General features: G+C 42.9%; 1 protein-coding gene across 2 annotated transcripts in view; it reads right to left on the reverse strand.

Moving 5' to 3' along the window:
* The window catches only part of LOC139273156 (protein transport protein Sec23A), a 52991-nt gene extending 42508 nt beyond the window's left edge, over window positions 1-10483 (reverse strand). The window contains exons 1-3 of one of the 2 annotated variants that reach the window (XM_070889656.1): window positions 10423-10483; window positions 5387-5622; window positions 3254-3311 (exon numbers count right to left, since the gene is read on the reverse strand). In XM_070889656.1, coding sequence (XP_070745757.1) covers window positions 3254-3311; window positions 5387-5607 — 279 coding nt within the window. In that variant the 5' untranslated portion in view covers window positions 5608-5622; window positions 10423-10483. Of the gene's footprint in view, window positions 1-3253; window positions 3312-5386; window positions 5623-9954; window positions 10045-10422 lie in introns of those variants that run through there. The other variant, XM_070889655.1, reaches the window with a different exon arrangement.
* Between the last annotated feature and the right edge of the window lie 5129 nt (window positions 10484-15612).

Below are 15612 nucleotides of genomic sequence, written 5' to 3' on the forward strand. Positions count from 1 at the left end.
AAATACCCTAGTCACCAGTTATAAATTTCAAACAATCCAATCACAGCCTTCAGAAGATAAAAGAATACATAGCTCAGTAATTAAAGATTTTCCACTGAAACTTGCACACACTTAGACCAGGGGTATTGATAATTTAGGTGAGAGTTGTTGCCCAAGTGTGCTGGGAGCCCACTTGTTGATAATTTGCATCCAGACCGTGCTGGATACTAGAGAGGTTTGTGCTGCTGATTGTGAGGCACTCTTTCCTGCATTTTCCATGGTTTGCTTCTCAAACACTGCTTCATCTCCGAGATCCAGTATAAAATGGATGCTCTTATTTCTTATGTCTTTAGAACTGAGGTTGCTAAGAGTGCATCTGTGCCCTTCTAGCTTCTTGAGTGAAAGAATTTCTAACATTTGGTTTGTTTTTGTATCATTTATATTTAGACCTTTAATTTTGAATTTTACTTAAAAAAATATATATTTTCACTGCCTAACAAAGAAGTTTCATTGTAACAGTCCCAAATGGTCAGATGAGCATTCCTTTGGGAATTCCTCTTGACCTCAGGGAGCTAGGGGTCAACAAGGAGAAATAATCAGGAAGAGACTGCCAGTACCTGAAGTGCATTGCCGCCACCCAAGTATGTAGGTCCACAGACCCACTGGATTTATTGGGCATGTCAGCTGAGCTGTTGGAAGTCAAAATGATATGCACATCCTGCATGCCAACCTGGGTGTCAAAAAGTGACTGCACATCATGTAGATAGGTTGTTTTAAAGTGATTAGCTATTATGCCCTTGGAAGATGCGAGTGTGGCATGGGTTTAAATTCTACACTGCGACTGAAGGTGTGCCCAGATACAGATATACACGGGATGCAATGAAAGAATTGGAAGTTAGGGCTCAACATAGTGAAGCAGTAAATGTGGAATAGATTAACAGGCAAATGCACTGCTATTTCATCTTTAATAATTGATTCCAACATTGTCCCCACTACTGATGTCAGACTAACCGGTCTATAATTACCCGTTTTCTCTCTCCCTCTTTTTTTAAAAAAAGTGGTGTTACATTAGCTACGCTCCAGTCCATAGGAACTGATCCAGAGTCAATAAGACTGTTGGAAAATGATCACCAATGCATCCACTATTTCTAGGGCCACTTCCTTAAAGTACTCTGGGATGCAGACTAACAGGCCCCGGGGATTTATCGGCCTTCAATCCCATCAATTTCCCTAACACAATCTCCCACCTAATAAGGATTTCCTTCAGTTCCTCCTTCTCACTAGACCCTCGGTCTCCTAGTATTTCTAGGTTATTTGTGTCTTCCTTCGTGAAGACAGAACCAAAGTATTTGTTCAACTGGTCTGTCATTTCTTTGTTCCCCATTATAAATTCACCTGAATCTGACTGCAAGGGACCTACATTTGTCTTCACTAATCTTTTTCTCTTCACATATCTATAGAAGCTTTTGCAGTCAGTTTTTATGTTCCCAGGAAGCTTCCTCGCATACTCTATTTTCTCCCTCCAAATTACACCCTATGTCCTCCTCTGCTGAATTATAAAATTCTCCCAGTCCTCAGATTTGCTGCTTTTTCTGGCCAATTTATATGCCTCTTCCTTGGATTTAACACTATTCTTAATTTCCCTTGTTAGCCACGGTTGAGCCACCTTCCGTTTTATTTTTACTCCAGACAGGTGCTGTACCTTTATTGCACGCATCCCTAATTTCTTGTTTGATGCTGTCCCCAACCTCACTACTACTGTTTGGTGGTCTGTGCACAACTCCCACTAACTTTTTCTGCCCTTTGGTATTCCGCAGCTACACCCATACAGATTCCACATCATCCAAGCTAATGTCCTTCCTTACTATTGTGTTAATTTCCTCTTTAACCAACAATGCTACCCCACCTCCTTTTCCTTTCTCTCTATCCTTCCTGAATGTTGAATACCTCTGGATGTTGAGTTCCCAACCTTGGTCACCCTGGAGCCATGTCTCCTTGATGCCAATGATATCATATTCGTTAATTGCTGCCTGTGCAGTTAATTCGTCCACCTTATTACAAATACTCCTCGCATTGAGGCACAGAGCCTTCAGGTTTGTCTTTTTAACATACTTGAGAATCGGGTTGCCAAGATGGTGAGGGATTCAGTAGCAGAAAGGCCAAGGTACAAGTGAGCAATGTTCCACTGACGGAAGACAGCAGCGATGAACTGGGAGTATGGTTTAAAGCTAAACTCAGGATAAAAAGGGTGCAGAGATTGTGCAGTGTTCAATTCAGCCTAAATGGGACACCAGGGAGATTGATGGAGTCAGAGCCACATGAGTGTCTATCCAAAATCCGGACTTGATCTTGAACAGTCAATCAGATATTTCAGTCAACAATGTTGGCAGAGTTGGATGTCAGTATACATATGGAAACTCATCCTGAGAGCTTGCAGAAGATGTGTCGAGGGGACAGCCTAAAGATGAGTAAGAGGGGAACAAAAATAGAGTCCTGGGCACACTGGAGAGTACTGTGTGGACACTGAAGGACAAACCACTAAAAGAGGTGTCGTAAGTTGGAACATGCAGGAACAGAACCACAAGTTTGCAGTAGCAGAGGTGAACCAAGGGGTAACATTAAGCATGTGAAACTGCGGATGGTGTGTGAGATATCAGAAACTGCTCGAGACACTCAGCAAGGCAGGCAGTGTGTGTATATATATGTATGGTTGCAGAACAGCTATGTGAGCAACAATTGCTCAACAAATATTTACTGCTGATTATAGATGAACAACCATTTGATAAATTAATTCATCTGGAGTACATAAAGTCTTTTTAACAAGGCTTGACCACAGGCTGACCCCACCCATGACGTGTTTTAAGAACAAATTCTATAACTGGCTTGCTACACAGTTAGCAAACAAGTGGGATACGTAGGCATTCTCATTATCAAAGGCGGCCAGCAGCAATATAATCTTTCATCAGGTGAAGTTTTTGAAATTTGCAACGGGAGTTTTCTGTGCTTGTAATTGTTTTGGACAGAATTATTCCAACATTTTTCCACTGAACAGAAATTCTTCTGCAAAACTTTGCTGTAAGTGCCCCACCCCTGAAATATCCACTGCATTCCATGGACTGTAGGTGTGGAACATTTAAATGAGGAACACAGCAATGTAAAGCAAGAACTGAGCTCATTTTTTTTCACTTCTTTCTAGTCAACTCTTACTTTATTCTTTTAATAGCTTGCATATTACAAGATGCACAGTGCAATGGTAAAATTCCTCAGGCCTTACCTGGTTCCTCTGGAAACAAAAGTTACACGCCCATAGTTTTGCTCTGTAGTCCACTTGACTTTTTTTTTAAAAAAAGACAAAAATCAACATTTCATTTTTGTTACTTTTTGAAACAGTAAGTTTATTTTTTCCATTAGGTTAATATATATTATGAATTTCATTTGTTTTGAACATTCCTAAAATGGGTAATGTTTCCTCTTTTGTCTCATTTTGCCACTCCAGTGCCCCTGTCTACATACAAAACTCACTGCACAAACAAAACTTGTGAATGTATGTATGTATGTATTCTACCAATCTGGCACAGTATTGCAGGCTGTGTCGCTTGCAGATTGCTCTGCGCTTAATGATGTGATTTTAAATAAAATAAATGTTTAACATGTTTCATCTTTCCCCGCCAACCTAAGTCCAATCTGACCAGCCACTGAATGTCTGCAAGGGATAGCTCTCACGATTTTCACTCCTACTTCTGGGATGGTGTCTGGTCGCCACTCAGCCGAGACTTGGGACTCAGTGGAGTGTCACACTGAACTTGTGTCCTCCCCTGCCATCATATGCTAGGTGGGTGTTCTAATGAGGTGTACCAGCACATTATTTTGAACGGAAAGACTCACTTGTCCTCATTGTGAGTGAGGTTTATGGAGGGTTTTTAATTTCTATCGGAAGCTTATACAGCTAGTACAAGATCAAACAGTTGATATAAAAATACAGATTAGTATAGTGGCAGGCATCACAGTAAGGCTACCATATTTGCACTATATTAGTGAGGCAAGAACATACTGGTTCATTACCTCTGTAGTTATGTGGCTACCCTATGCATAGACTGCATTATCAGGAGTTAAAAAAAAGAGTAATTTAATCTTTATTAAAACCTCCAATAAAAAAGTCTTAAAGTATTTTATACTCACTGCATTTTAAAGCAAAACTTTCCATGGATTATTAATTTTTCAAAGAGCAGTTAAAATATTTTCAACTATCTTTACTCAATGTATATAATGTCCAGTCAGTATCACTCACACCTTCCTCAAATCAGAACACTGCATATGAAAAAATATTCTTGATTTCTCCATTACAGTTTACCTGACTGAAACATCAGGAAACCGACAGCAGAGTTACCGCAGCTAGCAGTGCAAGGAAGCTGAATGTAATCAACTAAAGTTGCTTCAAGGTCCCTGGCACTGCAAGCTGCATGCATTCAGTTTCCAATAAGACAGCATCTCAATCATATCAACACTCACTCTTTCTAAATGTAGAATAAATGACAGTCTATCCATCAACAGCCTCCAATGTGAAAATGAAAACCTCTCGTGTAAATTGAGACTCCCCAAAGATTAGTTTAAAGGCCATATGAAGAAAAGATGGGATTCATGCACTAGTCATCAAATTCAACACATGTACAAAGAAGAAATCACCACATATTCCTGAGCGATTAATCAAAATTGAATCCATGTTGGAAAATGTTGCAAGGTGCACTTTGGTGTGAATTTTGTAGCAATAGTTTTAATTAAACAAACTGGCCTAGGACAACATTGTAGGCACAAGGACCTTGCAATAAACAAGACTGCAAATCCAGGAGGAAAAAAAAACAAATGTAAATGTAATATGATCAGGTGAAATGGGAAAAGTGACTAAAGGACAGTAATCTAATCAAAGGAGATCAGATGTCTATTATAAATCATTGAAAACAAAGCTGTCATGAGTCTTAATTGTCATCTCAAACACAAGATTAGATTACTGCCTTGTAACCACCTTAAGTACCTGGGGCTGTTGTGCACCTTTAAAAAAAAAACATTAAACCTTATGGTATGGTTTTGTTGTCTTGTTTTCTCCCAGTAATGGCTGGCAGTGTGATCTGTGTTGACATGTGATGAAGTTCACACTGAAACATTACCGATTCTCACTTCATTGCTATAGGTTAATTTCTTGGGTAGGGGTGGGGCGGGGTGGGGCGAGTGTACTCTTGATAATATATTGTACAATGAGCTAAATGGATGCTCAAATTAATCAGTTAGTATTTAAAAAAAATATATACCACCAGTGAGATTCCTTTTAACCTAAAGAAGAAAAAGTTAGAACTTTCACTTCATGGCTAGCCATCTCGTCATTTAGCTTACAGATGAAATACAGATACAGTACCACAGCGGATTTAGGACAGCCCTGCAGGTAGCCCTGCTGCACAGCACAGGTTCATACTGTATTGGTGGCAGGTCTGGGCGTTCTTTTAAAGGAGTGAAGAGACAAGCCAAAGGAACCACCATGCGCGTAGCCTCGAGTCGACTGGACGGCCACACGTTCCAGCTGAACCGAACACCATCTCGCTCTTCATTCTGTTGAATGAATTCCTGGTACGTTGTCATGACCACTGAAGAGTTCTGTTAAAAAAACAAGGTTGCACTCTATAAAATTTAAGGATAGTGAGCTGCTCCGAATGCATCACACACACATCGAAAATATGAAGTCAACATAGTTCAAGTCCAATATAGTTGCATTTTTTTTAATTATCACCCTCATGAAGGTCCCTAGAGGAGGAATTTTTAAAAATTAAAAATGATGTATACATACACATCATCATGCTCCTCTTTCCCCTGTCCTTGCCTTCCAGTTTTCTTTAAGTGACATGACAACATGGCCAAGCTGCCTTGTATGTACACATACATTAGACCAGAGTAGGATACACAGCCATTTGGAAAAACTCTAGGAATTACTTCAATTTCTGATGATATGTTCCTCACATATACAACATTGTTGTTCACTACATTAAACAAAAGATACTTTGAAACAATCATTAAATTCCACAATGCATACTAGGCTAAGTTATTCAAGTCTGACAGCACAACATTCATCACATTTATAGGGGCAGTCTCTTGCTGCCTCAGAATTGAGAAATGGAATCAATCCATATCATTCAAACTGTGTGGGATTGAATCGACTCAATCCCAACATTGTACAACTCTGCAGTTCAAGAGTCCAGCATCTGGACAGCAAATAGCATTGTATCACTTAATATTGAACATAATAGCGTGAATGTCAGTTACCCAAATCAATTGAAATTCTAAAGTTTAGAGAACATCCAACACAGTTCAGATAACATACATCAGAGTATCATAAGTATATTAAGTACATGTATAAATAAATGCAGTAATTTCATACATTCCAACCTGTTTACTTCTAGCAATATTAAACACAACTCCACCAGAGTAGAGTAATACATTTTGTGTTACACATTTCATTGCTCCCATCATTATAAAACAGCATACCACTGAACTTTTGTAAACAATGCCACGGAAATCTCCCAGCGTGTCTTGAATAGAACTAAGTAGCTAATTCAGTTTTATAACTGAAACATTTTGACCATTATCCAGTGCCCTTTTGATAGCTCCCTTGTCAAACACAGAAATTGCAGTGTGCCAAGTAGCATACATCAATACAACTGGCCTCCTTTCATAAAAATTGTGATTTTTCAATTTGATTTGACTAGCATTTAATTCCCCTGTCCTATTTGGGCACGTTACTCCACTCCTGGGCTTGCTAGCTTGAGCAAGTTGTAAAAGCAGCACGCACCATCTCAGAATGCAAGAAAGGAAATAATGCTATCACCATAACAGTGATAACAGAGAAGACCCCAACCTAGATTATCTGACTTCCCCTAAAGCGAAAGCTGGTTTGGAGTAGAACTACAATCACTATGTTAAGGTTCAGCTTGCTCCAGAAATCAAGTCTCCACAAGGCTTTGTCATTACATGAACTGGATTAGTATTATATTCCCTGAAAACTATGGCTGATGAAGTACCCAGAGTGTGTGTCAAACACCCTTGACCAAAGTGAGAATTGTGCACAAAGGGGAGGGGGACAGAAAAAGAGGAGTTGGGGTCGGGAGGGAAAGAGAAGAAAAAAATAATGTTACATGCAAGGGCAAAATAATCTAATCAATAATTATTTTTTTATATAAAAAAGGAGACATTTTAAACCAAATTCATGAGTGAAATACAAGTATTAGTAACTGGCAATGTGAACAAATAAAATTAAAATGCTGCTGCGATTAGTCTGGATCTCAGTCCAGAATTTAGATATGTAGTCAAAGATTTTTAGCCAGTTAGAAGTTGAAACTGCCATAAAGAGTGCAAACAAAGTAGTGGGTTTCATTTCTAGAGGAATAAAATACAAAAGCAGGAAGATAACATTAAATTTATATGGAGCCTTGGTTAGACCACACTAGGAGTACTGTGTGCCATTCTGGTCTCCATTCTACAAAAAGGATATTGAAGTACTAGAGAAAGTGCAGAATAGATTTACAAGGATGTTACAGTACCAGAATTGAGAGGATACAACTATCAGGAAAGATTGAGCAGGCTCTTTTCTCTAGAAAAGAGTAGATTAAGGAGAGACCTAAAAGAGGTCTTTAACAATATGAAGTGGTTTGATAGAATGGATGTGGAGAAACTATTTCAACTTGAGAGTCCAGAACAAGGGGGCTCAAATATAAGATAACCACTGACAAATCAAGTAAGGAATTTAGAAAGAATTTCTTTCGAAAGAGCTAAGAATGTGGAAATCACTGGCAATGGAGTAGTTGAAGCAGATAGCATTGATGTATTTAAGGGTAGTTTGATGCACATGAAGGAGAAGGGAATAGAGGGCTATATGGGCAGGGTCTATTATCTATTAAGTCATAACCAGAGAATCACCTGCAATGGCTTCTCATCCTGCTCCGTTACCTCTCGAGTCCCTCAAGGATCTATCCTTGGCCGCCTCCTATTTCTCATTTACATGCTGCCCCTTGGCAACATTATCCAAAACATGTTGGAGTCCCAGCTCGACCTCACCACCACCTACCACTATATTATGAAGCCATTGATTTTGGTTCCTGCCACAAACTCCGTTCCCTAGCCACTGACTCCATCCCTCTCCCTGGCCATTGTCTTAGGCTGAACCAGACCATTCGCAACCTTGGCACCCTATTTGACCCTGAAGTGGGCTTTCGACCCCATATCCTCTCCATCACCAAGACTGCTACTTCCACCTCCATAACAATGCCCGCCACCGCCCCAGTTCATTTGCTACTGAAACCCTTGTTATATATGTGGATTTGTATTTACTCTGTACAGCCACCAGAGGGCTCATCCCCTGGAGTCCCAAGGGATCCCATAATCCCTTGGGAACACAGGTATTTAAAGAGGCTTCACAGGTTGGAGGGGCATTCTGGAGACCTGCAATAAAAGACTACGGTCACACTTTACTTTGAGCTCACAGTATTCAGTCTGACTTTCTCCATACACAATAACCCTCACCCATGCTCTCCTGGCTGGCCTCCCATCTTGCACCCTCCGTACACTTGAGCTCATTCAAAACTCTGTTGGCTGCATCTTGGCTTGCACCAAGACCCGTTCACCCATCACCCACTGATCCTGCAACACCCTGATTTTAAAATTCTCATCCTTGTTTTCAAATCCCTTCATGATCTCACCTCTCCCTATTCTCTGTAACCTCCTCCAGCCCTACAACCCTCAAAGAACTCTACATTCCTCCAATTCTGACATCTCATGCAGCCATTATCTTCTTTACTCCACCATTGGCAGCCGTGCCTTCAGCCATCTAGAACCTAAACTTTGAAATTCTCTCCCTAAACTTCTACGCCTCTCTGTCTCCTCCTTTAAGACACTACTTAAACCTAACTCTTTGACCAAGTCCTGTCCTAATAGCTCCTTATGAGGCTCAGTGTAGAATGTTGTATTATCCTTCTTCTTAGGCAGTCCCTCATATCAAGGATGACTTGATTCCACACCAAAAAGGAATGAGTTCACAGGTGTTTCAATGAAGGACCTAATATTCCAGGTCCCAAACGGTGGAAGATGCCTGTGCATGGATTTTTTTAAAAAAACTTGTGGTGGCCATTGCACACCAGCCACCACACAGGTTTGACAAAGCTAGATTTTGGTCCAACAGCAAGGGTTAACCAAGACGACTGGCGACCAGCTCTGCTGCACGGACCTAGTGCACACACATATCGCAGTGTGGGCCAGCCCTCGCCTCTCCTGGGCCCCGATCACGTCGCTTTACAATCTTTCGCTGCTCCTTCTGTACTTGCCCACGCTCCAATCACTGACCTAGATTATGGTGACGTCCAATCCAGTCGCCCTCTTCACTGCCGTCGCCCTCCTGCACCAGCTTGTGCTGCTCCCTGGAGTGGTATGCTCCTTTTAACGCCCCGACCGGCCGCTGGTGTTTCCTCGGAGGTCGGGGCCGTGCCGGATGCCTTCTTTTAAGACCCTCCATGCAAACGACGAGAATGCAGTGGGAGCAGAAATCCAATGTGGTCAAGGCCAGCAATATAGCCCCAGGAATTGGACTCAGTGCAGGAAGAAGTTTAATGACCTCACATGCATGGCCATCAGTGAATTTATCTTCAAATGTCATATTACATCATCTGCACCATTAAAAAGCAGGACCTCAAAAGGTAGTAATTTCCAGCTTACTCCCGGTGCCATGTGCCGGTGAGTACAATATTTAATCTAATATTGCACACTCCTCCTCCCTGATTGCATCACCCCTCTCTTTTGTGAAAACAGATGTGAAGTATTCATTAAGAACCCAACCCATAATTTTATCCCAGTAAATATCAGGTAGTTGAAATCCCCTACTATAAATAAATGCAAGTTATTTATCGGAGATAAATCTTAACTATGAATCGACAACTATGCACACACCATCATCGTCGTGAGAGGAATGATAAATGGAAGATAATTAATTTTGAATGGATGGCGATCAGAAAGCAGTTAATCCACTAGGGCTAATATTTGAGGTGCATCATCCAGTTTACTACTTTCATCAGAATGCCCAAACAGGAGATGGTCAACAAGCAAGAAGCCCAATCTTCTGTCAATGATCAATCCCACCCTATCCGTTTTCTCAGCAGAACTCTCACTCTGGTTCCAGTGGATCCAAATCAGTGACACCCACCGCCACTCTCCTTCCCCTTTCAGACTATCAGACGTCAGCCCCAGTTGGCCTGTAAGCGGCCACTCGGCGGTGGAGTGCTTCCCAGCCCGTCAATGAATGAGGCACTCCCTACACCACTGAGCCCTGGACACGGCCCTGAGGGTCACTCACACGGTCAACCACTCGCTACCAGGGCCTCAGGTCAGGCGGGTCGCCGGTCTCGGGGAATCACGTACCTGAGCAGTCCCGGAGCACCGACTCTCCGTCCGGCCGCCGTATCCGGCCTGACGTCACTGACAGGAAGTACAGCTCAGCAGCGGGCCAGGCGGCGCCACGTCACTGACGGCCAGGGAGCGTCTACAACAACACCTCGTATTCACATAACGCCTTTAACGTCGTGGAAACGTCCCATGGCGCTTCACAGGAGCGTTATAAAACAAATCCTTACACCGAGTCACATATGGGGTAGATGTTGTTCAAAGAGCTAGGTTTAAGGGGCGCCTTGAAGGAGGAAAGAGAGGTAAAGAAAGAGGTAGATAGGCGGTGAGATTTAGGCAGGGGGTTCCAGAGCTTTGGGCCTAAACAGAAGGCACAGCCACTAATTATAATCAGGGATGCTCAAGAGACCAGAATTAGAGGAGCGCAGACATAATGGGGGGTTATGGGGCTGGAGGAGATTACAGACACAGGAAGGGACGAGGCCATGAAGGGATTTGAAAACAAGGATGAGTTTTAAAATCAAGTGCAGAAAAAGCAGGCATAGAAACAGCAGAGGACAGCAACAGGTAAGTCGGAAGATCTCCTCATAGGATTGCTCCCAGGCCCGACCAAGGTGTCACTAACAGGTCTAGGCAGCGCACAGTCGGGGTCGTTCCTTTTTTTTCAAAAATATACTTTATTCATATAAAATGTTCACAATACACTGGAAAATAACTCAGTACCTTGCGGGCAGCATTTCCATACAATTCGTTTGGATGCTGACAGCAGTTCCGTACGATGCACTAGTGTACATTTCATTTCAAGGTACAGTTTAGTACAATCCATAAATCACGTTACATGTAGCACTGTGCACATAAGGGTATTACATGGAGCAGATGAGAACAGGTTTACATTAGATTCCAGGATACATTTCAATACCGATCACGAATCACGTTACATGTAGCACTATGCAGATGAAAGTAGTACATGGAACGGATGGGGATACATTTACATTTCTTTACAAGTTACTAAACAGTGCAGAGACTTTCATTATACATGGCACAATACAAGTGTTTTTCAGTACATGGTGCTCTATGTATACAAGCAGATTAACAAGTACAGCCCGGGGGGAGGTCTGATTCCATCCCCTGGGATTACCGTGGCGGAAGGGCCTTAAACTGTGGCTCTTTCCCCATCATGCCTTTGCGGTGACTGCACCAATCTTTAGTGCATCCCTCAGCACATACTCCTGGACCTTGGATTGCGCCAGTTTGCAACACTCGGCCGTGGACATCTCCTTGCTCTGGAATACAAGACCAAAGTGCGTCTTTCACCGAGTTGATGGCTCTCCAGCAGCAGATGATGTCTGTCTCGGTGTGCGTCCCTGGGAACAGTCCGCAGAGCACAGAGTCCTATGTTACGGAGCTGCTTGGGATGAATCTTGACAGCAACCACTGCATCTTCTTCCAGACCTTTCTTGCAAAGGAGAAATCCCGAAGGAGATGGATGACAGTCTCGTCCGCACCACAGCCTACTCGGGGGCAGAGTGTCGTGCCTCTGAAACCCCAGCTGTGCATGAAGGATCTGATGGCTAGGGCCCTTCTCACCGCCAACATAGCTATGTCTTGGTGCTTGTGCGAAAGCTCTGGCGATGAGACATTCTGCCAAATGAGTTCGACAGTCTGCTCGGGGAACCGTCCAACAGGTTCCATTATCTCCTTTTGTAGGGCGTGCAGGACCTTGCGTGCCGACCACTGCTTAATGACCTTGTGGTCAAAGGTGTTTTTCTTGGTCGTTCTGCCCGACTGCCTGCCTCTCTTCCGTGGTTACGTTTGTGCCCTGGTGTCCCTGGAGATGGAGCACACAGTGTCCACCGGTACACTTGAGACCTTCCGTGACCGTTCGGCACCGGGGGGACTGGACTGCTTCATCGCTACCGGGAATCATATTTTAATTTGATTTTATTAAGTTTCATTAAAATGTGGTTTAAGTTACAGTATATTGGTTGTGTCCCTTTAAGAAGGGGGCACTTTTGTTTGATTGGTGATGGCATCAGCCTATCAAAGATATCAACCAATAAAAATTAGAAATAACAGGGCACATCAACAAGTGCAGAAACTTCGCACTAATTTCCACTGCTGCAAAATGCAACATCCTACAGGTTGCGGAAATGACTCTGGGGAAGGGTGAGCAGCGTGCACAAGCGTGCCAGCTACTACCTGTCAATCACTGGTTGCCCTGGGAGCAGGAGCCGGAGTTGTCATGGAGCAGTGGGTTCCATGCTGATGTTGCATGTGTTGGCTTCCTCTCTGCTCGCGCTGATGAGGAGCGAATTATTGGCCGGCAGTGAGCAGGACTGGTTCCTGGCCAAGGCTCGTCTGCTCTGACTGCCGGAGGCCAGGGAGACTGTGGGAGCCAGGGTTGGGCCTGTACTCAGGACGCAGTCTTGGCCTGGAGTAGGAGGTAAGCGGGGATAAGAACATAAGAAATAGGAGCAGGAGTAGGCCATTTGGCCCCTCGAGCCTGCTCCACCATTCAATAAAATCATGGCTGATCTAATCATGGACTCAGCTCCACTCCCCTGCCCGCTCCCCATAACTTTTTACTCCCTTATCGCTCAAAAATCTGTCTCGCTCCGTCTTAAATATATTCAATGAACCAGCCTCCATAGCTCTCTGAGGCAGAGAATTCCATAGATGTACAACCTTCTGAGAGAAGAAATTTCTCCTCATCTCAGTTTTAAATGGGCGGCCCCTTATTCTAAGACTATGTCCCCTAGTTTTAGTTTCCCCTATGAGTGGAAATATCCTCTCTCCATCTACCTTGTCGAGCCCCCTCATTATCTTATAAGGTTCAATAAGATCACCTCTCATTCTTCTGAACTCCAATGTGTATAGGCCCAACCTACTCAACCTTATTTTCATAAGTCAACCCCCTCATCTCCAGAATCAACCTAGTGAACCTTCTCTGAACAGCCTCCAATGCAAGTATATCCTTCCTTAAATACGGAGACCAAAACTATATGCAGTACTCCACGTGTGGCCTCACCAATACCCTGTACAGTTGTAGCAGGACTTCTCTGCTTTTATACTTTATCCCCCTTGCAATAAAGGCCAACATTCCATTTGCCTTCCTGATTACTTCCTGTACCTGCATACTAACTTTTTGCGTTTCATGCACAAGGATCCCCAGGTCTCTCTGTACTGCAGCACTTTGAAATTTTTCTCCATTTAAATTATAATTTGCTTTTCTATTATTTCTGCCAAAGTGAATACCCTCACATTTTCCCACATTATACTCCATCTGCCAAATTTTTGCCCACTCACTTAGCCTGTCTATATCCCTTTGCATATTTTTTGTGTCCTCCTCACAATTTGCTTTCCCACCCATCATTGTATCATCAGCAAACTTGGCTACATTACACTCGGTCCCTTCATCCAAGTCATTAATATAGATTGTAAATAGTTGAGGACCCAGCACCGATCCCTGCAGCATGCCACTAGTCACTGTTTGCCAACCAGAAAATGACCCATTTATCCCGACTTTCTGTTTTCTGTTAGTTAGTCAATCTTCTATCAATGCTCATATATTACCCCCAACCCCGTGAGCTTTTATCTTGTGCAGTAACCTTTTATGTGGCACCTTATCGAATGCCTTCTGGAAATCCAAATACACCACATGCACTGGTCCCCCCCCCTTATCCACCCTGCTCATTACATCCTTAAACCACTCCAGCAAATTTGTTAAACATGATTTCCCTTTCATAAAACTATGCTGACTCTGCTTGATTGAATCATGCTTTTCCAAATGTCCCGCTACTGCTTCCTTAATAATGGACTTCAGCATTTTCCCAACCATATCATTCCTATAGGATCTTTTACGACAAGATCTTTTATTAATCCTGCCTCATTACAGAGTACTAGATCTAAGGTAGCCTGCTCCCTGGTTGGTTCCGCAACGTACTGTTCAAGGAAACCAATCTGGATGCACTCTATGAACTCCTCCTCAAGGCTACCCTAGCCAATTTGCTTTGTCCAATCAATATGAAGGTTAAAATCACCCATGATTATTGCCATTTCTTTATTACAAGCCTCCATTATTTCTTGATTTATACTCTGTCCAACAGTATAGCTACTCTTAGGGACCTATAGACTACGCCCACCAGTGACTTTTTCCCCTTTATTATTCCTTATCTCCACCCAAACTGATTCAACATCTTGTTCCTCTGAGCCGATATCGTTTCTCACTAACGCACTGATCCCATCCTTTATTAACAGTACTACCCCACCTCCTTTTCCTTTCTGTCCTTCCGCATTGCCAAATGCCCCTGAATATTTAGTGATGGGAGTGTGAGGAGGCGCTGTTGCCACCCGTTTTGGCTGCCATTTAGTGCTGGGTTATTTGGGCTCATTTTAAACTGTGATGAAGGCTTATGGGCTTGTCCTCGAGCCTGGCCTCCCTGTGCAGCCCCCTACACTGTGCCAGACTGCTGCAGTTCCGGCCTAGGCCACTGAGGGAGCCTGATCTGGGGTAATGTCTGCAGGTTGCACCATCCAGGAAGGGAGAGAAGAATTGCAGGTTTTTCCAGGCGTGCCCACGTAACCTGGGCTGGGGCAGTGCTGTGTATGTAATCTGCTTATAGATACCCCAGGTATAGGATAGCTCGTGTATATATAGAGAACATTCCTGTGGCTCAGTTAACCCATCAGGTAAATTGTAAAAGCACTTCAGAATAGTTTCTCCCCAATTTTGATCATAAGTTAATTATGCATGAGGAAGACTATTTGTCCCATCCACAAAGTCCCTACATTCTTCAATTGCAGCATCCAACTTCCAAAATAATTCCAAGGTTTTTGCCATCAGGATTGTATCTAAAAGTCCAATCCATGTTTGTGTGAAAAAGAACTTACTGATATCAGTCCTAAAATTAGCATTTACTACTGTGTCTCTTGTTCTACTGTTTGAAGTATTATTCTGGATTTAGCTTTTCCATTCCCTTAACTATGTTGTAAGATCTCCTCTCAGATGCATAGGAATTATTTGACAAAGAAAGCCCAAGGTCCATCCAGATCGTCTTCTACCATCCTGGTAGATGTATGATACAACAATACTTATTTTCCTGGCTGAATATCAGCTTTTGCTATTGGTACATATTAATAGTGGAGCGATTATCTGCACAAAAATTTTTGCGGTCTTCTGCGCATGCGCGCAGTATCCTGGAGCCGTGC

Source organism: Pristiophorus japonicus, chromosome 9, assembly GCF_044704955.1.
Source record: "Pristiophorus japonicus isolate sPriJap1 chromosome 9, sPriJap1.hap1, whole genome shotgun sequence".
Lineage (NCBI taxonomy): Eukaryota > Metazoa > Chordata > Chondrichthyes > Pristiophoridae > Pristiophorus > Pristiophorus japonicus.